The 27846-nt window shown below is 45.9% G+C and overlaps 1 protein-coding gene across 4 annotated transcripts in view; it reads left to right on the plus strand.

Moving 5' to 3' along the window:
- The window catches only part of FBXO24 (F-box protein 24), a 1263390-nt gene extending 1238574 nt beyond the window's left edge, over nucleotides 1-24816 (plus strand). For 2 of the 4 annotated variants that reach the window (XM_069645164.1, XM_069645169.1), the window contains exon 10: nucleotides 24193-24814. In XM_069645164.1, coding sequence (XP_069501265.1) covers nucleotides 24193-24516 — 324 coding nt within the window. In that variant the 3' untranslated portion in view covers nucleotides 24517-24814. Of the gene's footprint in view, nucleotides 1-24192 lie in introns of all 4 variants that reach the window. The other 2 variants (XM_069645177.1, XM_069645181.1) reach the window with 1 other exon arrangement.
- Nucleotides 24817-27846: the final 3030 nt, after the last annotated feature.

Genomic DNA, 27846 nt, shown 5'->3' on the forward strand with positions numbered 1-27846 from the left:
TTCGTTCAGCGTATCCCGGTAAGCTCTTACAAATATGTGACAAGGGAGTTTCGGCCCCCATACTCTAAATCACTAACACAGCCGTGTCCACCTTTTTTACTTTTAGTTAGGTGTAGATATGTGTATGTATACCTTTATGGCACAGACAAGAGCGGACGTCTCAAAGATTATCACCCAATTTTATTCACTGCGCAAATCCTTTCTCACTCACCATAGCTCATCTCCTTCCCATTCCCATACACTCTCATGTGATTTCACTTGCAACTGATCAATTACTAGTTATGGCCAACACTCTCTGGCACCACCTCGCGGTCAACCGTTCGTCTCCAATACTCACACGGTGCGCGCACCCTTCACAATGCTTTTCCACTCACACCTCGTCTTTTTTCCTCCCTTTCCTCCCTGGCCAGCTGTCCCTGTTTTTCTGCTAAAGTTACTATGTTCACGTCTGTACGTGCCACTACTTAATCCCCACTCCTACAAATGTGCTCCCTATTTTATAGTTCTTCTACAAGTATATTTATCTTATACCCTTTTCGCTTTCTCCCCCTGCCCCGTGGAATGGAAAAAAGAAATAGAGAGAGTAGCAATCACTAAAAAATATTCCCGGTGTCTCCTTTTGCCAGACACCAATAACTTATTTCTTACTTCTTCATATATTCCCAGTACTAGTTTAGATAGCACTATGCGGCGCCGCCTTCCACCCCCTTTCGGAGCTAGGTTTCCGTCACTTCTACCACTTCACTTATTTCTTACTCCTAATGGCCATATGCAAAGAAAAGATAAAGAAAGTTTCAAGACCCATCTTTAGTAGACCCCCGTTATTCTTCTCCTCTACCTGTCCCCGTTCTTCTGCTCACAATTTCCCCTCCCTTCCCCTTTACGATCGCTCGCACTCAGTACTCACGTGCCCGTCTTGAACCGATAGTCTCCGAAACTGGGTCCGTCCAGGCAGTGTCACCGGTAACTCAACGGTCAGCCCTGGCTCCGGCGAGCGGCACTCAAAGGGGATTTTTTTCCAATCGGGATCCCGTACCCTTTCTCATTGAGTGCGCACTTCTTATTGTGCCGGTCGCCGTTGGCGGGCAGCCTCCCGGAGCCGGCTCACCGTGCGTATCCCTTCTCGACCGGAGATTCTCGTGCCACAAGGGGGTCGTTAAAAAGGAGTTAGGAAAAATAATTTGGAGATATCACGCTATCGGGGTCACCACTGAAAGGAAGCGCCCCCAATTTCAGCACGATCCTCCCCGCAATGAGAGACAATAAGGGACTCTCCCGTAGTGGGAATAAGACCAAGACAGAGTGCGGGTGAGCGTAAGTGGGAGTTTATCCAAAGAATAGGGCATGCAAAGAACTCTGCAACCTCCGAGAGCGCTCTGTCTGACAATAGCAAAGACAGGCGTATTTCTAATACAAAAAACGTCATCAGAACCTACACACTATAGGGGGCACAAGTTAATTGGGATTGGGTGGCGTCGACTAACTATAGGTGTTGCTGCAGCGTGGTTGGTCTTGGCGTGAGGACGTCACTGGTCAGCCTCGTGGGTTGGGTTGGGCCTGGCAGGCCAGCTTGAGGTCATCCGAGCGGTGTTGGTATGCTGGGGCAGCCTGTGACAAAGATGAATACCTTTTCTGACTCGTTTGCCCTAGGCCATGCACACTGCAGTTATTCAAGAAACGACATCTAAGTTCATCAATAAATCGCTCAGCAGTTTGTCTTATAAAATAAACGCAACACATGAGGAATGCACCTCGTGAGAGGTCCGGTGGTTGTCGGTTGGGGTGAGATTTACCTGTGTCCTATTGACCGGTATTTTAGGTCGAGGGGCTGGGCTCTGGGGCCTGAGCCGAATGATACATGTCTGTCTGCCGCGTTAGAAGTTATTATATAAATGGGTCTCTGTGTCTTGTCCCAGTGATGGGGGTCGTCATGATTCTTGGGGTGGTCTAGGGGGGGTTGTGGGATTTACGAGAGGGTGCTGGTAGATCAGTAGATTCAAACGTGGGTTTATTACCGTGCTGTAAATAACACAGGTGGCGGGCTGTGGCCTTGGGTGCGGTACCGGGGCCTCTGACTCTCTGAAGCGGCTCCAGTTTGGTTGGGGGAGGTGAGGGAGCGCGGCACATGCCTTAGCCTCTTTATCTGGCAGGCTTGGTAGGGTGGGAGGGAGAATGGCCTTGCATATATTCACAAAGGTTTTTTCCTCGTGCGTTGCTAACTTTTGAATGCAGAACTTTTATAATGTTCCGCCTTATTTTGATGTTATTTAAACACACATATATATTTCAATTTCGTTACACATTTCTTTAATACAGTCGGTCCGAGTACCTTTTCATTACCTAACATTATATTTACTACATGGTGTGATTATTTTATGTACATTAGACGTTACACGAGGTAGTTCTAGGTTATGGCCTACAGAGATTGATGCTCGCTGCTTTAGGTGATTAAGATGAGTTCAAGTTTCTACATAAAATTGTAAGAGCACTTATACAGATAAAGGCTATACATTTGGTCGACATCTTTCTCTGTGGTTATAGCAGCACTAGTCCAGACCTGGGGTGGTATCATGTAACGTTACATCTTTATGGTTTATTCACAGTTTACAGGATCTGTTTAAACAGAGGTAGTTCGTTAATACCAATACTTGAATTATTTTCTACTTTCTTCAGATAGTGATGCTTCAGCTTTTTTCCCGTCACCCTGGCCTCGCGGACCAGGTCGTGCGGGGTGCAATATTACATTGTGAACGATAAAATGTTACAGTGTTAGCATCTCGGGTTAGCTCATACCCGACTTTCTCATGGGAACGCGCTCGCAGCGGATCTACCAGGGCTACTGCGGCGGCAGAGATGCATGAAAGGCCCTCCAAAGGTGGGGGCCTCGTTACAGTGTGCTGAACTCACGCCATGTTTGCTAGACAAGATGGCTTCTAGGCCTAACTGAATTTTGGTATATGCAGGGAACGGATACGTGTGGGCAATGTCGTCGGCGGGTGAACCCTCCTCCACCTGGGCCCGGGTGGCATGAGGGGACGGCCACCGAGTCATGGTCCTCACCTGGGGAGAAGGCTGCAGGTGAGGAGGGCCTCGCGGCCAGTCCTCCCCTACACTGTTCTGTAGATGTTCACAGGTGATAGCCTTTTCTAGGTAGGGAATTAAGGGGTTGCTGAGTGCAGAATAGAATTTAATTGTAATATTCACCATGTGTCTTTTAGCCCCAGAGGTGCACCTGTAGAGGATAGGTTTGCTATTTTTCCACTTTCTCTTTCCCTTTGGAACCATGTGCATACAACAGTGAGTAGGATGTTGGGGACAGATTTTCTGAGGGAACTATGAGGCCAGTTTTGGGAACTTCTTCTGTCAAACTGGAATTAACAGACCTGGCGTGACACCCACCAAATGGTTCAGCGTAACAATTACAAAGTCTTTCGGTACCCAGGAAAGCCCACCATCACTGACTCCATACATTCCTTCAGAGCAGACTCCATCAACTTCTCAGTGGGCAGATATAACCTGAAGTCTATTCATTTGTATTTTTTTATTTTATTTGTTGAATGTTTATAGGGTGTACTATACAACAACAAGGTATTTCCAGGTGCCACAGAAAACGGGGGGTGGAAGAGATAAACAACAATAATGGTCCTACTAGGCCTTGTGACATACGGATCATGCAAGTGCAGTAACAAGAAGTGCCAGGGGAAGTGGTAGAGGGGGGTGGTAGGGGGAGGGGGCATACAAATGCATACAAATGCAGGGGGAGAAGGAAGAAAGGGCCCAGGGGCTAGCAAGTGCTGGTGGGAGCCCAGGGGGGAAGTGCCAGGGGATGCTTGGCAAACCACCATCTAAGTGCAAGGACGGGGGATGGACCAGACTCGGAAGGGATGCCAAACCCACCAGGCTAGTCTGGCCCAGAACGGCAGTGCTGGTTTGGGGGGTGCTGGTAAAGACTGGTCGGGGAGGGCCTGGTGCCCTGTAACACTCATAAAGGACCAGCTGCCAGTCGCAGCAGCAGCTGGGGCATTAGGGAAGGAAGTAGTGAAGAGCAGGGTCTTGAGAAGCTTTCAGAATTTAAGAATGTCCAGCTCATATCTGAAAGGGGCAGGGAGGCCATTCCAGAGGGAGGCATCTGCTGAAGAGAGAGATCTACACCCCTACTCTCTGCTTGGAAAAACGTCTGATCTGCAGAGTTGGAGCTAGAGGAACAAAGGGCTCTAGCAGGGAGGTATTTAGGGAGAAGAGAGTTGGATGTGGCTGGGTCCCAGACCCCACCCCAGAAAGCCTTATGGATGATGCTGAGGCTCTTGAATTTGATCCTTGCAGCCACCGGAATACAGTGGAGAGATTTTAAGGCTGGGGAAATGCAGTCCCTGGCTTGAGGCTAAGGATAAGTATCATAGTCCTATTCTGGATTAGTTGAAAGGGGCAAAGAGAGGAAAGACGGAGATTGGGGAAGAGGCTGTTACAGTAGTCCAGCCTAGAGAGAACCAGAGCTCTGGAGACATTGAGTTTCTGGAGCAAGGTAAGGAAGGGGAGAATCCCTTTGAGGAGGTGAAGCTGAAAGTGGGTCTCCTTGGCAAGATCCGAGATGTGAGGGGAGAAGGAGAGAGAGGAGTCAAAGATGACACCAAGGTTTTTAGCCTAATAAGATGGTGAGGGGAGGGGACCCAAGGAGGGCGGCCAGAGAGTGGGAGGGAAGCAGGGAGGAGGGGTCCTAATGAGGAGGATCTCAGTCTTATATGAGGTTTGCTGTCTTTAACTTGGAGAATCATATCTTTACTCGCCCAAACCTGCATCAGTGATAGGGTCAAGCTCTGACGGATATCTGACGGACTCACACCCGTAGGCTCCAGCCAATATTTCTCTACTGGGATTTGTGAAGGCATCAAGAAGTAAGACACAGAAAACAGATTCAACTTTCTTAGAAACTGCTTTATTTGCTTTTAAGGTCAGGATGGAGTAAGGCCTAACTTGTCCTATGCTAAGGTGAGATTTCCCTACCTGAAGAAAACTAAGGGAAGTCAGTGTCAGTAAGTACAAATGAAAAGTCTGTCTGTGTCCAAAACCTATACTTGCCCTCACAACTAAATCTAAACAATGTGTAGGGATGTCAGCAGCAAAATAAATAGTGTGCAGAAGTAAAGTTCTGAGCTTCTTCCAGCTCTTTGGATTTTTCTCAGCTTCCATTTTTCCAAGTTCAAAACAGCTCCACCAAGACCTTGGTGTTCCCTTCCCCAAGAGTTCAACACAGTTCAACAGTTCCACAAATGCCCTGGGGTTTCCCTTCCCCAAAGGTTCAACACAATTCCTAAATTCTCAGTGTTCCCTTCCCCGAGATGCCAGCTCTTTCAACTTGTAAAAACTCAAAAGTCAGTTCAAATCTCCTGGCTTTCGAAACAGTAACAGTTCATCTCCTTGTTCATTCAGGCTTTTCAACTGTTCAAATAAATTGTTCTGTCACTGCATGTACCAGTTACTTCAGCAGCTGTTATAACATACACGCTACTTTGCAATTGCTTTCCTTGGTTCTTTCCCAGTGAGGTTCACTCACTCTAGGCGCAGTTGTCGGACTACACGGTCCACCCATTACAGGTCATGCATCTGATAACCCTGTACACCTTGTAGTATTGTTCAGGTTCTGGCCAACACAGGGTTTTTCTCTCTCTCAACCTGTAATCCTGTGGACTCTGGTATCTTGGATCAATACTTATTTCGCATTCTTCTTGGCAGTCTTTTTGGCTTTGCCACCTCTTGTATCTCATACAGTTTGCTCTGGGAGATTTACTCTTTCTCACCCTCTTTCTTTGACTTCATTCATAAATGTTCATAATGGTTCATCACTTGCTTTGCTTTGTCACCGTATTCAAAACATATTCATCATATCATTTAGTTAGTTCGGGATTCAATAGTGGTCGTTGCACCTTTCAGAAGTACTTCACTTCCTTTGTAAACATGTTCATCGTATCTTTCAGTTAGTTCGATATTCAAAAGGCTTCTTGCATCTTTCAAAAGCACTTATTATACTTGCTAACTTTTTCATCATTCACAGTCATCTCATTTGACCTAAGATAGCATGTGCAATAAGATTCAGTTTGTTTGGCATTTGATGTGCCATTTTCCAGCCCCCGGAGAGTACTGGTATGAATGTTCCCTTCTCTGTACTCACCGGTATGCGATCGCTCTCAGGGCTTGTCGGTTCACTCGTCTTTGCTCCGCCTTCCAGCGGGATCCCTAGCAAGCAGCATGCGCCGTCCTCGAGAATTCGCAGCCCCGCTCTTCCACGGTGGGAGCTTTTGAGCTCCCATCTCGCTCTTTCAGCTGCCGGCAGCACTCAGGAGGCTTTGGTGCCCCATTACTCCTGCTGTGGGCACTGGGGAAGAGGGACTGAATGTGTCTTGACCCTCTTATGGCCAGCCTTGGCACTGGCGTCTCCCTCGCACTCCTGCTTAGCCTGACTTTTCTCCAGCCGGTACCTCTCCAGCCTGCTCTGCCCTGATGTGCTGCCTCCTTCTTCTTATACACCTGCAGTCTCTTTCAAGACTGCAGGGGTAAGTCCTCCACCTTTATTGCCTGACAGTGCTAAAGCCTATTAGCGGGACATGCCTGGCCATTGTAGTTGAACTCCTCAAAAGCTCTCATTCTTCCTTGTCTCAGTACCAAAGTGGTGTGTATGCAGGAAAGTGTGCATACGTCCTAGTTGATTCCTCATCCCAGTCTTAAGGTGAAAAGACTGTGGGACATTTTGTTCAGAATAAAGAGTTACAGACTGACAGTAGCCTACAAAGGCAGGTGGAATATTGGATTCACTTGACAAGGGAAAGGGAGATACCATCTGTCACCCAAAGACTTGCTCTCCCCAATCCCCGAAATTCCTCCACCCAGGTGATCCTCCTTCGCATATCCACCAGGGTATGATGTGATGGCCTTTCCCTGGCCACATGAGCAGAGGGTTCCAGGGGAAAAGAGGTGAGGATGCCCTCGGGTGTCATGATTCGCCGTTTCCGCCTCTTTTGGACTTCATGGTCCATTGTGCACCGTAACGTTGTATCTGCTATCCTGCCAACATGGCCGACACCATGTACAATACTTATTTCGCGGCTCTGCTGCAGTCTAGTGTTTATGCAAGACTCGTTGCTTCCTAGAAAACAGGCACTCCCCCGCGGCTCTGCGCATCTCAAGGCTACCCTTCCGAGTACTCGGCAAGTGTGTTCATAACTACCTCCCTTCTTTCTGTGCTGCTTCTCCGATATTTATTGGCTCCAAATTCCTTCCTGGTGGTCTTTTGTGTTGCCTTGCGCTCCTGCCTGAAGGCCGCTCGTTCCTCTCCCTTCCCGGGCCCTTGTCCAGCCCTTCTGTGCTTGCTTTCAGTTCCATGCACTGTGCGAGTATTGCGACTCCTTCCTGGTTTCTAATTCCATCCAGGACATTGACCGCTTCACCTCTTTGCTTCCTGGAAATCTGAACTCCTACCATCACTCCGAGGCTGGTGTTCGGTCCTCACACTGGAGGTGGAGGATACCCGCCCTTACCTGTACAAGTCCGGATGTCCAGGAACAAAGAGAGACCTCCAAAAAAGAAGACTACAAAGGACAAACAGGTGAGACAAGGGGCTGAGTGTGACAGTTTGAGACACCAAGGACTTAATAACGAATTCAACATGGAGGCTGCTGTCCAGGACCTCATGAGAGGAATGAAAGAGCTGACAACAGAGGTTCAAAACCTCAAAGCCGAAAATGCAGCACTAAAACAACTCGTGCTATCCAGAGACTCGGCATTCCAGGAAAGTGCCTTGGTAGTGGGCAAAGTGGACAAAAACGACGGATCCTCCAAAGCTCTGCGTTCTTTCCTTGATTCTTTTTTGGTGCATATTTAAACCCTACTATTTTTCCACGCCCAGTGCCAAGGTGGGATTTATAATCTCACATCTCTCTGGGAATGCTTTAGCCTAGGCAACTCCCTTGGTGAATGCGGGTGACCCGTTCCTAGACAATTATGACGGATTTGTGGAGGCCTTCAAAACCATGTTTAACCACCCTCAACAAGTATACAGTGCTCAGGAAAAGCTCCTTGTCATGATGCCTACCTCCAAGGAGCCAGGTCCGACCCAGCAACCCCAGAGGCAGGCATCATTTCCCCCAGGGGAGTGCCAGCGGGCCCAAGCTGGGGCCCTTTGGACACAGTCCTGGGCGCCTTAGGCGCCAGGCTCATGTTGGACCCCTGTCCTGGCGCCTTAGGCGCCAGGCTCATAAAGCTAGACATGTGTTAAAGTGTTTTAATGTGCACTTACCTGATGCAGACCATGCTGCCACATCCAGGCCCTCTTGAGGCCTGAATGGAACTACTTTACCTGTGGGATTACTTTCCACCCGGGTGTGGTCGGGGAAGGATACATACCTGATCGGAGGAAGGATACACTTTTGGAACTTCTTCCAAAGCTATTTAAACCACACCCGATCAGCAACTCATGCTTCGCGTTGTTCTGCTCCTCGCAGCTGGACGCTCACCGTGTCAGCTCCTGCATCTGGACTTCAGCCACGCCAGCCAGCATCCTGGGTCACCTGCAAAGGGAGACAAGAGACCTTACCAGCTAAATCAGCACCACGGAGACATCACCGACGATCCTGAAAGGGAAGACATTATTTTTAAAAGCATTTCGTTACGATCGCTGCAGCGCTGCACTTCACTCACCTTTCCTGGGTTCCTCCATCTTCAGCAGCGATCATCCGGATACACAGCCACTTCCCAGAGCCTAGAGAAAAAGACAAGAATAAGAGGTGAGAGAAGGAAGGGAATAAGACTTACCTCATTTCATTTCGGGTCTTGCCGCTTCCAGGCATTTTCCGGACCCCGGCCTCTATGGGGAAAAAAGACAAAGACATTGAATGAGCATATGCAAAGACAGTTCCCGAGCGCTCATCCAGAACTAACCTGCCATTTACTGGAACTGGAACTGCACGTTTCACTTCGGGTCGGCGCCATATCTCCGGCATTCCGAACCCCAGCCCCTAAGGGGAAAAAAGACATAAGCATTAGCGCTTGCTGCAAAAAGACAATGAACATTATTATTAAGCTTGGACTTTTGAACTTGCACCTGAACTTTTACAGAGCCTTACCCGAATAGTCAAGCTTACCTGAACTCCCATCAATCCTCAATCCAGTGAAGAAACTGGGTTTCAACACGCCCGTGCATCAGAAGCAGGATGGAGAGCTCATCCTTCCTGACCCTAAGGTGAGACTTCACGGGGAATCGTGGAAGGGTTTCGTGGAGGGTTGGAAGAGAGTGGGAGGCTTGAGCATAACTCAGTCAGTAGGTAATACTCCCTTTTCACGCACATGGGAATATTCCTGCAAGCCGGAGAAGCCAGAGTAGAGGGCCCTTCCTGTCCATCTTCAGAGTCCTGCGCTTCACCATTGAAGAAGCATCAGCACTCGAAGCCAGACCTGCGCCTCCGTGGGAATCAGGTGAGCGTTACAGAACGCGAAGCCTACCCACAATTTCCCACCCGGGCGCTATGGAGACTTCCGAGACTGACCAGCTGGCCCAGCTTTTGGGGGAATTACGGGCAGTGGTGCACTCAGCCCGCCAGGAGACTAACGCTCTCAAAAGAGAACTGATCTTATCCAAGGAAAGAACAGATGACCTAGCCAAAAGGTTATTACAGGCCCAGGCAGGGCACACTCCTTTACCTAATTCCGGGGACATTTCCACATCAATGGTTTTGAGTAACCCGGTACAAATTAATCTACCTGGACACATGCCTTTGGCCCCGCCTGAACGTTTTGCGGGGGATCCCAAGAAATATGCCGTCTTTATGAACCAATGTCGTTTATAATTTCTTTGCAGACCCGGAGCCTTCCCTAACGACCAGACCAAGGTAGCCTTTATACTATCTTACCTCAGTGGCAGTGCTGCCAATTGGTCTATTCCATTGGTAAATCAGGATGATCCCATTCTCCAGAATTTTCAGGGCTTCCAGGCCAGCATGGAAAGATTGTTCGCTCGACACTCTCAAGGACAGGCCCTTGATAACGAACTGCTATCCTTACGACAAGGTAATCAGGATCTTCTGTCCTACATAGCCACCTTTAACAGACTGGTTGTGGAAACTGGATGGCCAGAAAGCAAAAGGATCACATTGTTTCATCGAGGCCTGCGCGGAGAGCTTAAGGATGTTCTAGCTCAGATAGTAAACCCACCCCAGGTCTGCGCAGACTACTTTGACTTGGTGGTTCAACTTGATCACAGACTTCAAAATCGAAAAGCAGATCGGTTCAAGTATGAAAACCGAGCACCGATCAAAACCCATGCTAACTCCAAGAGTACCGACGTATCTGAACCTATGCAAATCGGTGGTGTTAAAGGACCATTAACGCAGAAAGAACGAGAGAGAAGGCGGCAAATGCAACTCTGTCTGTATTGCGGGACTTCCGGTCACTTTCTTCGAAATTGTCCAGTTAAACCACTTAAGAAGGTGGTTGGAGCTACTGATAACGAATTAGTGACACCGGATTCGGGAAACAACCTAGCCCGGCAAGCGTAGGGGTCCGCTAGCCGAGCTTGAAAACTAACTCTTTGACCTCGCATTTTGTCATGCCAATGGTGCTCGTGGACCCAAAACAGCCTCAGCAGTTGCATGCTATAAAAGCATACATCGACAGTGGAGCTATTGGAAATTACATAGACCGTGAATTGGCTTCCAGGATTAAGCTTCCTCTCCGCCCGAAAGTAACCCAAGATGTCATTACTACAGTAGATGGAACCGAAATAGCTTCAGGGCCTGTAACGCATTCCACTGTTGAAGTGACACTGGTGGGTCAGGATGGACATCGGGAAGCAATCGTGTTTGATGTGATCAAGGCCCCACAATTTCAAGTAATTCTTGGAATTCCTTGGTTAGAAACACATAATCTCAGAATTTACTGGCGAGCAAAGAAGATAAGTTTTCCTGATTGTGAACCAACTTGTTATCCAAGAAATCCAGCTATGGGTCTAGCCTCAGCAACTTCCAGCCCTGTACAGCTACCGTCAGAATACCAAGAATTCCAAGACATTTTTCAGAAAGAACAGGCTAACACGTTACCTCCCCATCGGTCTTATGATTGCCAAATCGATCTGGTACCCAATGCTCAACTACCTTGTAGTAGGATTTATGCTCTTACTGAACCTGAGAACCAGCATTTGCGTCAGTATTTAGATCAGTACCTAGCCAATGGTTTTATTCGCCCGTCCAAGTCTCCTGCCTCTTCAGCTCTGTTCTTCGTGCCGAAAAAAGAAGGCGACCTTAGAACGTGTATAGACTATCGCGCCCTAAATCAAATAACGATTAAGAATCGTTATCCTCTGCCCTTGATCCCTGAGCTTATCGACCAGGTGAAAGATGCTTGTGTGTACACCAAGTTAGATCTCTGAGGAGCTTATCACCTGGTGCGCATAAAAGAAGGCGACGAATGGAAGACTGCATTCCGCACCAAGTTTGGGCTCTTCGAATATCAGGTGATGCCCTTCAGTTTGTGCAATGCACCTGCCGCCTTTCAGTACTTCATGAATGATGTTCTTCGGGAACTTATCGATGTCTGTGTCATTGTTTACATTGTCGACATCCTGGTGTACTCTTCTTCAGAATCTGATCACAGAAAACATGTTAGGGCAGTTCTTGAGAAACTGCGCCAGCACAGACTATTTGCAAAACTCGAAAAATGCGCTTTTCATACCACAGAAGTTGAGTTTCTCGGATTCATCTTGACACCTCAAGGAGTCCGAATGGACTCGCGAAAGGTGGACGCCATCCTCAAATGGCCTTCTCCAAGCTCGGTGAAGGGAGTTCAGAGCATGCTCGGCTTTGCCAATTTCTATCGAAGATTCATCCCGGAATTTTCCCGAACAGTCCAACCCATCACCGCTCTCCTAAAGAAAAACAAACGCTTCGAATGGACTCTTGAGGCCGAACAAGCCTTCCAGGACCTGAAAACCAAATTCACCTCTGCACCTGTATGAAGCACCCGCACCCAGATCTCCCGTACATAGTGGAAACCGATGCATCCAGTTCGGCCATGGGAGCTGTCCTGTCGCAAAGAGACCCAAAAACTAACCAACTACACCCAGTGGCCTTTTGGTCCAGAAAATGTTCTCCTCCTGAAATCAACTACGCAATTACCGATAAAGAGTTACTGGCCATCAAATCTGCTTTCAAGGCTTGGCGTCACTACCTTCTCGGGGCAAGACACACCATCACCGTAATTACGGACCACAGAAACTTACAGTATTTAAAAACGGCCAAAGCTCAATCTTCACGACAACTCCGCTGGGCTCTATTCTTTGCGGAATTTGATTTTGTAATTACCTATCGCCCTGGCTGCAAGAATGGAAAAGCGGACGCCTTATACCGGATTGGCATGGAAGAACCTAATTCGAGCTTAGAACCTGTGCCCATCATACCTGAGCAAAGAATCTTAGGCTTAACCTCATTGCACACTATTGAGGACATCCAAACGCAAGTAAAACAACTTCTAGACTCTTCAACCTTACTGGAATGGAGTCAGAAGGGTCCTCATTACACCGTTAAGGATGACTTACCCTACTTCCAGGAGCGGTTGTTTCTGCCAAGTAAAGAATTGCAAGAACTTGTTATTGCCCATCATCATGAATCTTTAATGGAAGGACATCCTGGTATCGCTAAAACGGAGGAAAAAATTAAACGTCACTTCTGGTGGCCTTCTTGGAGAAAAGACATAAAGTCTTTTGTTCTGTCTTGCGGAATTTGCGCCCAAAACAAGGCTCAAAAGAAAAGGCCAGCCGGCCTACTTCAACCCTTGGATATTCCACTGGCGCCATGGCACACCCTGTCAATGGACTTTATAACCGACCTGCCTCCTTGTGCTGGTTACAACACAATCCTTGTAATTGTGGACCTATTCACCAAAATGGCCCACTTTATCGCTTTAAAGGGTTTGCCTTCTGCTTCCACCTTGGCCAAGGAATTCCTGGAGAATGTAGTTCGCATACATGGTTTCCCTTCCATATTAGTCTCGGATCGTGGAAGTCAATTTATCTCCCATTTTTGGAAGAAGTGTTGCCAACTAGCACAAATAGATGTGCGGTTATCCACCAGCCACCACCCCCAGACCGACGGACAAACCGAGAGAACCAATCAGACTCTCGAGCAATATCTTCGGTGCATGTTACACCAATCCAAGTTAAATTGGAAAGACATCCTTTGGATCGCAGAATATGCATACAACAATTCAGTGCATTCTGGAACCGGACAAACCCCCTTTTATACTTTGTATGGTCACCATCCTCGGACCTCTGACCTAGATCCACCTCTGACCCTGGAAATGCCCGCAGTAAATCATCTGCATTCCACAATAACCCGAGCCTTCAAAGAAGCTGCAACTCATTTACAGCAAGCCAAGAAAAAGTATAAAGAAAACGCAGATTTGCACCGGAGTAAAACTCCGCCTTACCAAGTAGGAGACCAGGTATGGCTAGCAACTAAACACTTATCCCTCAAGGGTCCGCGAACCTTCAATCCCAGATTCATAGGACCTTATCCCATCAAGGCTATAATCAACCCAGTGGCCTTTAAACTGGATCTACCGTCCAACATGCGTATACATCCAGTTTTTCATGCATCACTTTTGAAGCCCGTACAACCAGGAACCCGATTGTCCAAGCCTCCAGATCCAGTTCAAATTGAAGGGGAATTAGAATTCGAAGTTAAAGACATTTTAGATTCCAAGGTAGTAAAGTCGAAACTCTTCTATCTTGTTGACTGGAAGGGATATGGACCTCAGGAGAGATCGTGGGAGCCTAGTAACCATGTCCACGCACCTCGATTAGTACAAAGGTTTCACCGGAGATTTCCGAACAAGCCAAAACCCCCAGAGGGAAGAACCTTGGGAGGGGCCTTGAGGGGGGGTACTGTCATGATGCCTACCTCCAAGGAGCCAGGTCCGACCCAGCAACCCCAGAGGCAGGCATCATTTCCCCCAGGGGAGTGCCAGCGTGCCCAAGCTGGGGCCCTTTGGACGCAGTCCTGGCGCCTTAGGCTCCAGGCTCATGTTGGACCCCTGTCCTGGCGCCTTAGGCGCCAGGCTCATAAAGCTAGACATGTGTTAAAGTGTTTTAATGTGCACTTACCTGATGCAGACCATGCTGCCACATCCAGGCCCTCTTGAGGCCTGAATGGAACTACTTTACCTGTGGGATTACTTTCCACCCGGGTGTGGTCGGGGAAGGATACATACCTGATCGGAGGAAGGATACACTTTTGGAACTTCTTCCAAAGCTATTTAAACCACACCCGATCAGCAACTCACGCTTCGCGTTGTTCTGCTCCTCGCAGCTGGACGCTCACCGTGTCAGCTCCTGCATCTGGACTTCAGCCACGCCAGCCAGCATCCTGGGTCACCTGCAAAGGGAGACAAGAGACCTTACCAGCTAAATCGGCACCACGGAGACATCACCGACGATCCTGAAAGGGAAGACATTATTTTTAAAAGCATTTCGTTACGATCGCTGCAGCGCTGCATTTCACTCACCCTTCCTGGGTTCCTCCATCTTCAGCAGCGATCATCCGGATACAAAGCCACTTCCCAGAGCCTAGAGAAAAAGACAAGAATAAGAGGTGAGAGAAGGAAGGGAATAAGACTTACCTCATTTCATTTCGGGTATTGCTGCTTCCAGGCATTTTCCGGACCACGGCCCCTATGGGGAAAAAAGACAAAGACATTGAATGAGCATATGCAAAGACAGTTCCTGAGCGCTCATCCAGAACTAACCTGCCATTTACTGGAACTGGAACTGCACGTTTCACTTCGGGTCGGCGCCATATCTACGGCATTCCGAACCCCGGCCCCTAAGGGGAAAAAAGACGTAAGCATTAGCGCTTGCTGCAAAAAGACAATTAACATTATTATTAAGCTTGGACTTTTGAACTTGCAACTGAACTTTTACAGAGCCTCACCTGAATAGTCAAGCTTACCTGAACTCCCATCAATCCTCAATCCAGTGAAGAAACTGGGTTTCAACGCGCCCCTGCATCAGAAGCAGGATGGAGAGCTCATCCTTCCTGACCCTAAGGTGAGACTTCACGGGGAATCGTGGAAGGGTATCGTGGAGGGTTGGAAGAGAGTGGGAGGCTTGAGCATAACTCAGTCAGTAGGTAATACTCCCTTTTCACGCACAGGGGAATATTCCTGCAAGCCGGAAAAGCCAGAGTAAAGGGCCCTTCCTGTCCATCTTCAGATTCCTGCGCTTTACCATTGAAGAAGCATCAGCACTCGAAGCCAGACCTGCGCCTCCGTGGGAATCAGGTGAGCGTTACACTCCTGGAGTTCCAACAAGGGAACCAAGACATGCTGTCTTATGTAACACGCTTCAAGCAATTGGCTAAGGAGGCTGATTGGTCTCAGGAGGCAAGTTTTACCCTGTTTTGCAGAGGATTGAACGATGAAATCAAGGAGGAACTGGCTAGAGTAGCCCGCCCAGGTTCCTTCAAGCCTTTAATAGATTTGTCTCTACAAATCGACTTCCAAATCCAAGAGAGAAAGGCAGAGAAAAGAAAGACAAGAATAGTTCCTCCAAAGGCTTCCGTGGATTACCTAGCCCTAAGGAAACGACTCTCCGCACTCCCCTGACCCAGAACCTATGCAATTGGGCTCCTTGCGGGGTCCGATTTCTCCACAAGAAAGGATTCGTAGGATCAATACTGGACTCTGTATGTATTGTGCTTCTGATAAATATCTTGTAAGAAATTGTCCTATAGCTCCACCCAGGCGTTCGGGAAATGCCAGCTCCCGATCTTGAACGGAGCCCAGCTTTGGGACAAAGGTACTTGCTCTGCTTCTTCTCCTTCCTTGAACTGTCTTCGTCAAAATACCTTGGTGGTACTACAAGCATTATTGTCTTCCGCCAATAAGGAGACACATACCATCCTGGCCCTAGTCGATTGTGGTGCTATGGGAATATTCTTGGACCACGAATGGGCCTTAAAGCACAACATTACTCGAGGATCCAAAGAAACTGTCGAAGGGATTGACGGGAAACCACTGTCTTCAGGACCCATAACCCAGCAAACCACAGAACTGTTGCTCTCAGGAGATGCTTCGTTTTGATATCATAAAGGCAGCACACTACCCCAAGGTTCTGGGCATGCCTGGCTTCAAAAACACAACCCATATATCAACTGGTAGGCCGGATCTCTATTTTTTGGCTCCGAATTCTGTCTGTCTCATTGTTTATCCCAGAATGTGATGCAGACCGTATCCATGGAATCCCGGATCCCTGAACAACCATCTATATGTGTTTCTAACATTACCCAAGTACCTGAGATCTACCAACAATGCTGAGATGTGTTTTCAACAGCCATTGTCCAAACACTACCACCCCATCGACCAGAAGATTGCACTTGATACTGAAGACTCTGCAGTAATACCATTTGGGAGGATGTTTATTCTTTCTGAACCGGACAAAAGAGTGCCACAGGAATACCTGGATACCAATCTCACCAATGGAACCATTCGTCCTTCTAAGTCTCCAGCCGGGGACTCTTTGTTCTTTGTGGCCAAAAAGGACACTAAGGAACTCCGACCCTGCCTAGACTACTGGGGCCTTAACCAATGCACCCTCAAAGACCGCTATCCTCTGCCACTCATTTCTGACATATTGGAAGCTGTTCGTGGTGCTGTAATCTTAACTAAACTTGACTTACGGGACGCGTAACATCTCATCCGTATAAAGGAAGGCGACGAGTGGAAGACCGCCTTCAGGATGCCCTTTGGTCATTTTGAATACCTGGTTATGCCATTTGGCCTTGCCAACGCCCCTGAGGTTTTTCAGCGCTTCATGGACAGAGTCTTTTCGGATATGCTGCTTGCCTTTGTCATTGTCTACATGGATGACATATTGATCTATTCCAACGATCCCCAAGTACATCAAGAACACGTGACCTTGGTTTTACAACGTCTACGAGAGAGTAAGCTCCTGGCTAAACCAGAAAAATACATCTTTTATATCCCAACCGTTCATTACCTAGGATTCGTTTTGAGTTCCAAAGGAATAGAAATGGATCCCGCCAAGGTCGACTCTATTCTTTCATGACCCGCCCCTACAACAGGAAAACAGATTCAATCCTTCCTGGGACTTGCAAACCTTTACAGGAAATTCATTCCTACATTCTCTGACATTGTACAACCTATAGTTGCATTGTTAAAGACATTCCTTTCAACTGGCCTGATGCTCAAGAGACAGCCTTTCAGGAACTAAAACTAAGATTTACTCAAGGTCCCGTCCTGGTTCAACCTGACATCAATAAACCTTTCCTGGTGGAAACTGACGCCTCAGATTATGCAATTGGGGCTGTGTTAAAACAAGAATCCGAGGGCAAGGTGGAACAAACCATTGCTTACCCATCCCGAACACTGAATCCCAGCGAGACCCATTACTCAGTCCTCGAGAAGGAATTGCTCGACATCCGGCAGGCCTTTACTGAGTGGCGTCATTTACTTCTAGGTGCCAAATTTCTGGTACAAGTGCGAACCGATCACAGGAACTTGCAGATACTGCAATCCCTGGAGTGCAGGAACAGTCGTCAGACTCGTTGGGCTTTTTTTTTGCCCAGTATCAGTTTTGCATACATCACGTCCCAACAACATAATTGCTGATGCCTTATCCAGACGCCCCGATTATGAGCCAGTTGAGGCATGTGCCTTCCCGAAGATGTTTCCCGACACTGTTTTCATGGCCAGGCCAATTCCTTGTTGGATAATGTCCGTTACAAAACACCACTTTCTTATCTCTGGAAGGATTACATCAAGGCCAACCAATGGTCCTTAGTTTCTAAAGATGGTTACCTTTTTAAAGACAAGAGATTGGTCATACCCACGCAAAAACTGAGAACCAAGATTATAAACCTCTGTCATCATACTTTCCATTCCGGGCATCGAGGCATTACTGCCACTCTCTGCCTCATTCAGAGACAACGTTGGTGGCCTAAAATGATCGACGGAGTAAATGCATATGTCCAAGCCTGCGCTGTCTGCAGTCAGAATAAGTGCGATAACAGAAAACCTGCGGGTCTTCTCCACCAACCTAAATTGCTAGAGAGTCTTTGGGAAATAATTGCCACCGATTTTATTGTGGAATTACCTTCTTCCAAGGGTTTTACTACCATTATGGTTACCATCGATCTATTTTCCCATATGGCTCACTTCACTCCCTTGTACAAGTTACCTTCAGCACAAGAAATGGCAGGAATATTTTTGAATCACTTCTTTAGACTGCATGGTCTCCCTTCCAAGATCATTTCAGACCATGGGCCTCAGTACATATCCCAATTCTGGAAGCACCTGTGTCAAACGTTAGGTATTCAACGTGCCTTATCTTCTGGTTACCATCCTCAATCCAATGGGATAACAGAACGAGTAAATCAGACCCTAGAACAATATTTGCGATGCTTTGCAGCCAGCGTCCAGGATGATTGGTCGGTTTTAATCCCAGTTGCTGAATTCGCCTACAACAACTCTGACTTCTCTGCTATCAAGACGAGCCCTTTCTTTTGCATTCAAGGGTTCCATCCGTCTGTCCTGCCAACAATCCTACCTTATTCCACCCCAGTTCCTTCGGTCGATTTCTGGATTGAACATCTGGTCGCTGTACATAAGGATCTTAAAGATCATTTGGAAAAGGCCAGAATGAATGTTAAAAGACATGCTGATACTAAACAGAGACCCGGTCCTGTGTATGGAATTGGCGACAAAGTCTGGCTGTCTTCTAAACTCTTGCCTCGACACCTGCGACCTAATAAACTGGCTCCTAGATTCTACAGGCCTTTTTCCATCAAGGAAATCAATAACCCAGTGGCGTATCGACTTCAGTTACCAGAATCCTGGAAGAAGATACATCCCGTTTTTCACACTTCGTTGCTCATACCCTTTTCTCAATCCAAAAGATCAGCTCATCGACCTAATGCTGTGCTCGTCAATGATCAGAATGAATTCGAGGTTTCCAGGATATGTGATTCCAGATATAGAAGAGGTCGACTACAGTACTTAGTGGAATGGAAAGGATATCCCCATCGAACGAACGTGGGAACCAGTCTCCAAATGAATGCCCCCCATTTAGTACAGAGATTCCATCTAACCCATCCAGGTTAGAGGGAAGGTTTTTTCTAAACACAGTCTTCTTTCCATCACCCTCATGCACTCAAACCAGATAATCGTCCCATGTTGATCTTGTTTAGTAACAATTGTTTCTCCCTGGACTTGGTCCAACATCACCACGGCAGTGGTAGAAGATTGTGATTCTTAAAGGTGATCTTATTCAATACACTTTAGTTGATATAATTCCTCAACAACACATCATTCCTCATCACAAAGAACAATGGAGTAGCTGCCTGAAATTGTGACTGGTGGATGAACCCCTTATTTAGATTTTCCTTGAGATAATTCTTCAAGTGTTTGTTCTCCTCAGTGATTGCTTAGATCTTTAGTACATGGAATTGCGGCCCTGGCTTCCAATACTATCTTGATGTCAAAGGGCCAATGCGGTTGGAGTTCTCCAGCTTCATTCTTGTCAAAGGCATCCCAAAAATCTTGATAAAAGGGCAGCCACTCACAAATGCCTCCACCAATAGTTTGAAGAGGAGCTAAACCTGCCACCAAGCAAATCCCCAAATCTGTTTCTGAAGGCTATGGTCCTTCTTTCAACAGTATCCGAAGGTCACTTTCTGTGAAGAACGTAGACTTTAACTTACCTGTCCTTCTTTAAAACTCCATCCTCGAATTGTGTAAATGCAACCATGGCATAACCAAGTTCACTCTCAGCTAGGAGTATCTATTAAAAACTAAGACCTTCTTCTTCAAGTTCAACACATCTCTCCCAGCCTATGTGAGCTACATTGGTTACCGTTAACATCTAGGATTCTCTTTAAAAAAAAATCTGAATCAGTTGCAAGCCTAAGGCTCAGTTGAACACATCCAGCGAGGCACAGTTTACACACAGAAGGACCATTGCCAAACTCAAGAGTAGATGGGATTAGCAAGTAGAAAACTAGAAAACAGTAATTTGCCTGCTCTGTTTTATATGAAGTGTGTGTGTGTGTGTGTGTGTGTTTAACTAAACAACTAAATGTACAATGGCCCACATTGCACTTCTAATTTTAACGAAAGCCAGTTTTATTGTTAGACATGATACTTTTAAAAAGTAACCAAAAGAGTCTATTTCTGCCTGTTTAAAAAGTAACCAAAAGAGTCTATTTCTGCCTGTTATGTTTCTTAATCGAAGGTTAAAGTCCCATTCCTTGGTTACAATTCTTCTGTAAGATGTTCAATTTATATGACGCTTAATATGCCAACACGTGTTTCACTTAATAGGTTTCGTCCTGCATTTGTTGACCTATTGTGAGCTTTTTCAGTGCATATTCTATTGTAATCTAATTGTCTCTTGTTTAATACTAGTGTGAAAGCTCGTGTACACAGGCCAAAGTGTGTTAGGAGAGACATTTTCAGAGTGTTAATATTACATCGGGCCTTATTTCTAAGGCAATATCTCGCTCTAGCATTGACAACTATTCACTACTGCGCATTACTGCATCAGACAAACATACATCTGGATTTTTATTATATTGTATGATTTTTTCATTTATCCATAGACACCCATCTTTATTTCTAGTATTTATAATCATTGCTTAAAATTTCATTTCCATTTTTGACCAGTCATTGATTTTTTGTTTACATGTATTCATATATTCTTTTATGCAGTATTCTGCTCTTGTAGTATACACAGCATTATAACCCAGGTGTGTCCGGCATTTATTCATACTGTCCTATGGAATTCTATCTGGACCAGTCCCTCCCTCCTTCTGTTCTGGAAAGAGCTGAGAACCTGCTATTTCAGTCACAACTTGCCGTTACCTAGAGAGAACTCCAATATTTTCTCATGCAGCTTCAAACCTTTATTATCACTTTGTAGATGTTGGTCAATACTGGATTGCATGAGAGCCATACTCAGATGCTTCCCTTGACCTCAGCTTCCCATTGGCTCCCTCCATCTTAGACCAGACTGCCCTACTCCCCAGATGGGGTTGTGTCAGGACTAAAGAAAGGTAACCCCTACTGTCCATTGCTCTATAAATTTGCTCTATAATCTGCTCTATAAATGAGAGCCCAAAGGCAGCAGCCTTCTCTACCTAACACCGTTCAGAAATGTCTGATGGCAAGCTATTCTAATATTCTCCGAAAATGTTGACAGACTATGCCTTTTTTCTGTCTCTCACTCGATACTCTCCTTTGCTCAGCCTCTTTGCTCCCTATTCTTTCTCTCTCGTCCTCACCTCTGATCCCACCTACTCCTTCCTATACCTATTTCGCCTCTGCTTGTGTTCCCTCTGGTCCATGATGTTCTCTTCTCTCCCTCTCTCCTATTTCTTCCTATTCTTCCAGCCTCCTCTCTTTGTCTTTTCTCTACACTCTTTTCCCTCTCTCTCGCTCTCCCTCTTCCTTCTGTTCCTCCTCTCACTCTCTCACTTACCTCTCCCTCTGGTCTTCCTCATCCTTCTCTCCTCACTCTCTCCCTACCTCTCTGTCCCTCTGTTGTTTCTCCTCTCCCTTTCTATCCCTTCAACAGCACCCTCCTATTCTCCAACCTCTACAACCTATTTCTGTCTTTCACTCCCACTCTCATACTCCGAACCAATCTCTCCTTCTATCGTCCCTCTATGCTTACTCTCTCCTACTTTCCCCTCTCTCCCTTCCCCCTATTTTCTCTATCACCTGCTCTAGAACATACTCTCAAGACAGTCACTCCAATCTCTCTTGCTTGGTACCACTCTCTCTCTCACACAATACCTCACCTGTGTTATATTCTACAATCTCCCAACGGTTCTATGTGATTACAAGGAATCAAAAAATAGTGAATTAAATAATACCGAAAAAAATATACATTTTATTTTTAAATTGGGGGCCAACCCTCCAACCTCCCATTTCCACATGCTTTTAACTCCACCCCAAACCACACCCCACACTTTATAACCCCTTACCCCGACACTCCCCATGTATTATGTTTTCGGTATTATTTCATTTGTTTTTTTTCCGGTATAATCACTGGATACCTCTCCAACATGTCCTTAGCAATCTGCTCCAACCTCTGTCCTCTGCATGTTTTCCTGGTCCATCACCTCTCCTCCTAACCTGGCCCGAACATCTCTTTGTGTCCGGGTCTTCCTCTCTGACTGCCTCGTCCTCCTCTTTTCAATTGGTCCTTGTCTCCACTTGACCATTCAGGCCAATCTGTTGCTTCCTTTTCTCCAGGGGTCGCGTCCCAGTGTCCACTTCCTTACAAATAAAACCTTTAGCCCTTCCCCTTTTGTCTGCATGGGCGTTTATGGTTTTTTTTGTGCCCGTGTCCTGTCCCTGCCAGCCGCTCATGTTGTCCTCCTGTTTTCAGGGGAAGTTGATGCTGATGCTGGTGAACCACGGGTCATGAAGGAAGCAAGACTTGCAGTAGACTTTGGTTCCTCTGTTCATAGAGGTCTCCGACTGTAGTTGAACTGTATTCTGGAGCCAGTGGTTCTGTAAAGAAGCAGAGAGAACTTCTGTCAGATATGAGGCTACAAGGCATGGTGTGATAGACAGTAGTACCAAGTTCACAGGTATGTTCGACACAATAAGGGGTTTCTATGGCGACCCCTTCCAACTCCCTCACTCTGCCTCTGGGGTAGGATTGGCTCTAACATATGCCCTTGTAGGGTGTCTACCTAAGGTTGGGAGGTGTCCCTGTCCTCCCCTGATAGGGTTAAGTCCCTGACTCTGTCACATTATTTGTAACTTATCATAGCACTACTGTTTTATCTATATATGTTCACACATAGACCCACACACACATCTGCATTATTGTCTGCACCTCAACTCACTTTCCTGTTAATTCTATCCTAATTCTGTTGTATGGCACTCTGCTGATTCCCAGTAGGTCTATCCTTTATAAACATAATAGAACAACATATAATATAATAATGTGATTAATTAAATTGAGACCGAAAGGCCAGTATCAAAGAGCAATGCTGGCGAATCAGGAAGTCCCTGGAGTGGTGGTCTATATATTTTTGTATCGACCCAAAAGGTTGTATCCAGAAGATCATACACATGGTTTTCCCGCATTATCTATATATATAAAAACACAAATCCGAAAATACTGAGGTAGGTGTGCAGGGGTATCCCCTGCACTCCTACTTCAGTATTTTCGATTTTGGGGGTAGCGGGGGGGGGGTGTCCCCCTCATACACGAAAGTGTATGCAGGGGACATTTAAACACTTTTTTTTAAAACGGCAAGATCAAATTGCATAATGCGGCATAGTGGGCCTCAGCATTTTGCAATTCGATCTTTTCGTCCTAAGTTATTTTAACATACATCCATATATTATTACAGTGATGGAGGAGAAATCTCTAATATCTACAAACAATCATAAAAGAGATCAAGATATGTTCCCTGAAAAAATGATCATTGTTTCTCCTTTGCATAATTCATTCAGGAACATTTTAAGAGATTGGGAACCAGATGTATGCCCTTCACTTGCCTTATCATGTCCCATGAGACTGATTCCGTATTGATTTGAATTTTTTAGAAGCATTCTGAGTTGGACTCTGCTTGAATATTTAAAAGTCATCTTTCTTTGTTTGTATGAATGGAATGTCCTATCAGTGGACCCTTCTGGAATAGATGTTGTAATAGTGTCAGCAAGCTTTGAAGAATAAGGTCAGAGGTTAGTGTGCTTTCACACCCTTTTGCCAAGGTAGACTAAAGAGGACCTCTGTGAGGGGAGGTAGGTGGAATTAGAGAGGAAGCTCCTAGAAGGGGATGGGGCTTCTACGCTATCACTTTGGAGCACAGGCTTCCAAGCAGTCTCTTAAAGGTGAAGGACACCTGTTCTGGTACCATTGTTTGGGTGGCTGAAAGGGTAAAAAGACTAAAAATACAAGCATTATTGTTGTGATTAACGTTTTAATTAACCAGTCATAATTTTGATATGTACCTCAATTTTCTGGAATTCAAATCAGAATGTCATGAACTACTGAATATTTTCACAATGAGTGCCCACAACTGATCCAAATATGACAAAAACCTCTGCTTTCTAGGTTGGACTGTATTTCTTATATACGTGTTCTCTCTAACTCTCTGACCCCTTCTCCTCTGGCAGGTGCCCCTCTGCACAAAGCAGCTTTGCTCCACTCGTGAGTGTCTTTACATGTTCTCCAGCTATGATGTGGAAGAGTCCTCCAGCTACCGAGACCTGCCGGCTGGCAAGGCCCGCTGCCAGGGCACAGACCTGGAAGCTGAGGCTGCCCGTGCCTGTGAGGAATACCTAAGCCAATTGCACAAGTGTGCCAACCTAGAGGAGCAAATGGCAAAGATGCGTGAAATCGTCGGTCACATGTCGCTCTTCGGCTTCCAAAAGGACTTTTTCTGGGAGGCCCTGAGCATGATGCAGCGTCAAGCCCAGCACAAACAAGTCCCAAATTAGTATGGATACTTTGGTGGGAGAAGACAAGAGACACATATGAAAGAGCAAGATTTGGGGTACTTAGAATGGGGAGGTAAGGAATGGGAGGGCAGGAGAGGAGGATATTGAGACATCACAGAAGGCATTGGATGTTCTCCTCTATGACGTTGAGAGGCTAGAGATGGTACGTGTGGCCTTGACCTTGCAAAGAGACCTGATCATGCTACTTCTGATTCCAAATGAAGAAAAAGGTTGTTTACTTCTGCCGATTGATTATTTACTTGGGAATAATAAAGGAAATTAATTAAGTGGTGAAACCAGACCTCTTTTGAAAATGCGTTGTCTATGGGGGAAAACTATGGATAAGTGTTGGGTGGATCACATCTCACCAGAGATATTTCTTGGAATAGAAAAGTGGACAGCGGTCAGACGCTTCCTGGTGATTGATATTTCCTAGATTACTATATTGTAAAGGGAGTCTAAATTATATGGTGAGGACTGTGGCCACTAGCACATATGTGCCTACAGAGTTCTCTGTGTTCTTTTGATTCTTTTCAGTTAGAGATGTAAAGCAGCCACAGAAATCTGGTTGGTCATAGATCCCGTATGTTTTCACACAAACTGAATACAACTGGTAATGCTGGCTGCAACTTTCATGTCTGGCAGCCAGCATTACAGTGAGACACTATGGATTACTCCTGTTTTAAAGTTATTAAAAACCTGAGGCATTCATAGTGATTCATGCCTTTCCACCTGCATGAAAATGTGATCCAGGCGGAGATGCTGTTGTATCTTCTGTACCGAGCCTGGTTTGGAGGTGGAAAAGACTTCATGCTCTGTCACCACACTCTGCACAGAAAATGCTGTGAAAATAGCATAGAACATCATATACTGGTGGGGTGCTTGTCTCCACCGGTAAATTATGTTCTGTAAATTTTTGCACAGCAAAAACATGGCCGTGATTGTGTTACCAATATATCAAAAAGAGACAGAAAGGGAGATATTGCAGTGGTTTTCTCACTTACCATTTAAGCTGAAATATTGGGAATAGGAGCAGGGCTTAAAATGTGAAGTTGCAAGCTACTAGCCATGCATAAAATGCCACTCACCCCCTAAGTTTTCCACATGCACAGAGCAAACAATTTCTTACTTGTCAAGAATGTATTACTCTTCCCCTTTGACTAGTGGCTAGAGCACATTTCGAGGCTGGGTAGGAATCTTTTATATGGGGAGTTGTCATAAACATCTCCAACCTCTACCTCATTTTAGTAATCATCATAAAGTTAATCATCAACAATGACAAATTGAAATATAAATATTAATCAAATACACAAGCCTGAAACACATGGTTCAGATGAGTTTGATTTCCTTAGTTGGTGCAATTTTTCTTTAAGAGATTTGAGAATAATTGTTTCCACCCTTTCATTAATCGCGAGGTTAGCGAGAAGAGATTCAGGCCTGACCCCTGGTTGAGCTACCTCCTTCCTGGCGTAAATAAAAGCACTCATTGCAGCAGCTGAGGCCAGAAAGATATCATTGATCCAGCATTTCTTCCTTTCTATAGGTTCCTTCTCCTTTGACCTCAAAGATCAGGTTGGATCCACTAGTTCCATGCTTTTGCATGTTTCTGGCAGATTCAGCTTTTTAGCTTTTTTTCATAGACCACCCATCTCTAGATCCATTACCTTTGACATTTCTACCAGTGGCCACCTGCAACTTTATCCGGTAACCCACACCATCTAATGACTGTTTTACATATAGTAATCTCCAGTACCAGAGTAGTTCTCCCTCATCGCCTTCCTTTTTAACAGTTGAGGTAATCCCACTCTTCAGAAACAGTTTTCAAAAATATCCTTGCTACCTCATGTTTCCTCCTTCCCCTTAAAGCACCAGCTCCATGGACCAATTAGAGGAGTGGGTCCACACTGTCTCTTCCTGTATATGCACCCAAGAACACTCCTGACACGTCATTCATGGGTGGAATGAAAGGAAGGTGTTGCATGAGGACCACTCGGGTAATGAGGATTACTGTATGTAATGTAGGCATTATCTGAAGTTGCTTTCCCTCATCCCTCTTCCTCATCACTGTCAGTCTTGTCAGCCCTTAGGCTCTAATAGTAAACATACATGACCAAAAACAATTGCTTTCACCAACGAATATGAATGTAGAGATCACATCACTTGGGATCCAATGAACATAGAACTGTGGATTCAACTCTGTAACCAGGTTTATAATGCAAACATAATGTGGAAGGAAGTGCAAATATGTTAAGGGTTGTGCTTCATCCCAAGAAGCAGGAAGCAGCCACCCCTCTTGTTATCCCCCACAGAAAACACTTTCATAAGCCTTTAGAATGCCAAGCTTCACCCACCAACTTAAACGAGCACAAATGGTTTACATTCCTGCCTGCCTTCACCAAAGAAGTTAAACGTTAATCCACTATACCAAATGACCCCATTCAGGACATCTAAATGGGAACGGCCTTCAGAAATCCAAGCAGTGCAATAACAAAACAATGTGTGCTCAAACTCAGACTGTGGTCTCAGAATCAGAGTCAGGAAGTGCTCATATTTATTAAGAACGAGACCAAAGAGCAACCATCACCAAGTCTTGTATTAGAAGTAACTGGGACCAAAAACAGGGTTTTATAAGACAACCAAACTTGCCCTACTCCAGCTATAGGCTCAAATTGAATACCTAGGCAGACATTTGCCATTAATGATCAATTATAAGGTGTGTGTACGACTTGGCAAGAAGATTTAGGAGAACTATAAGTATAGAAGCCAAATCATCTAAACCGTCCATACCACCCAAGGGGAACCTAAAGGCCTTTATGTCCACCCACCGGACATTTAGAATTGCCACAGCCTATGGACTTCCTCCAATAATGGATCAAGTAATTTTAGGGTATTACATTGACGTAGAAGATCCTTAATTAAATAACACCACTGGAATGATTTCTAATGATGGATATAAAATCTGTTGGCGGATGCCTTCTAGATCACTGATCAGGAACAGCAACAGAGTCTGCCAGACCTAATTTTCTCAAACCATGTGTTTCAATCTCCAGGCCAATAGGATATATTGGTACAGGGTCTGGTATGATATGAATGGTGATCTGAGGGAGGACATGCCCTTATTAAGTGCCGGACCTGACATCCCTAAAAGTCCATGAAGTACCGGGAGCCAAGTCCTCTGCAGACAAACGGGGCAATCAGAATGACCTCCTGTCCTGGAGTTTAGAGGAATGGTGGGAATAGGCCAGGATACTGACAGGGCAGCTATCCCTCAGTGGATCTGAAACAATTCAGTGCTACCATCGGCCTGTGATGGTATGCAAACATGACCAT

The sequence above is a fragment of the Ambystoma mexicanum genome, chromosome 1p, assembly GCF_040938575.1.
Source record: "Ambystoma mexicanum isolate Mex_15411 chromosome 1p, UKY_AmexF1_1, whole genome shotgun sequence".
Taxonomy (NCBI): Eukaryota; Metazoa; Chordata; class Amphibia; order Caudata; family Ambystomatidae; genus Ambystoma; species Ambystoma mexicanum.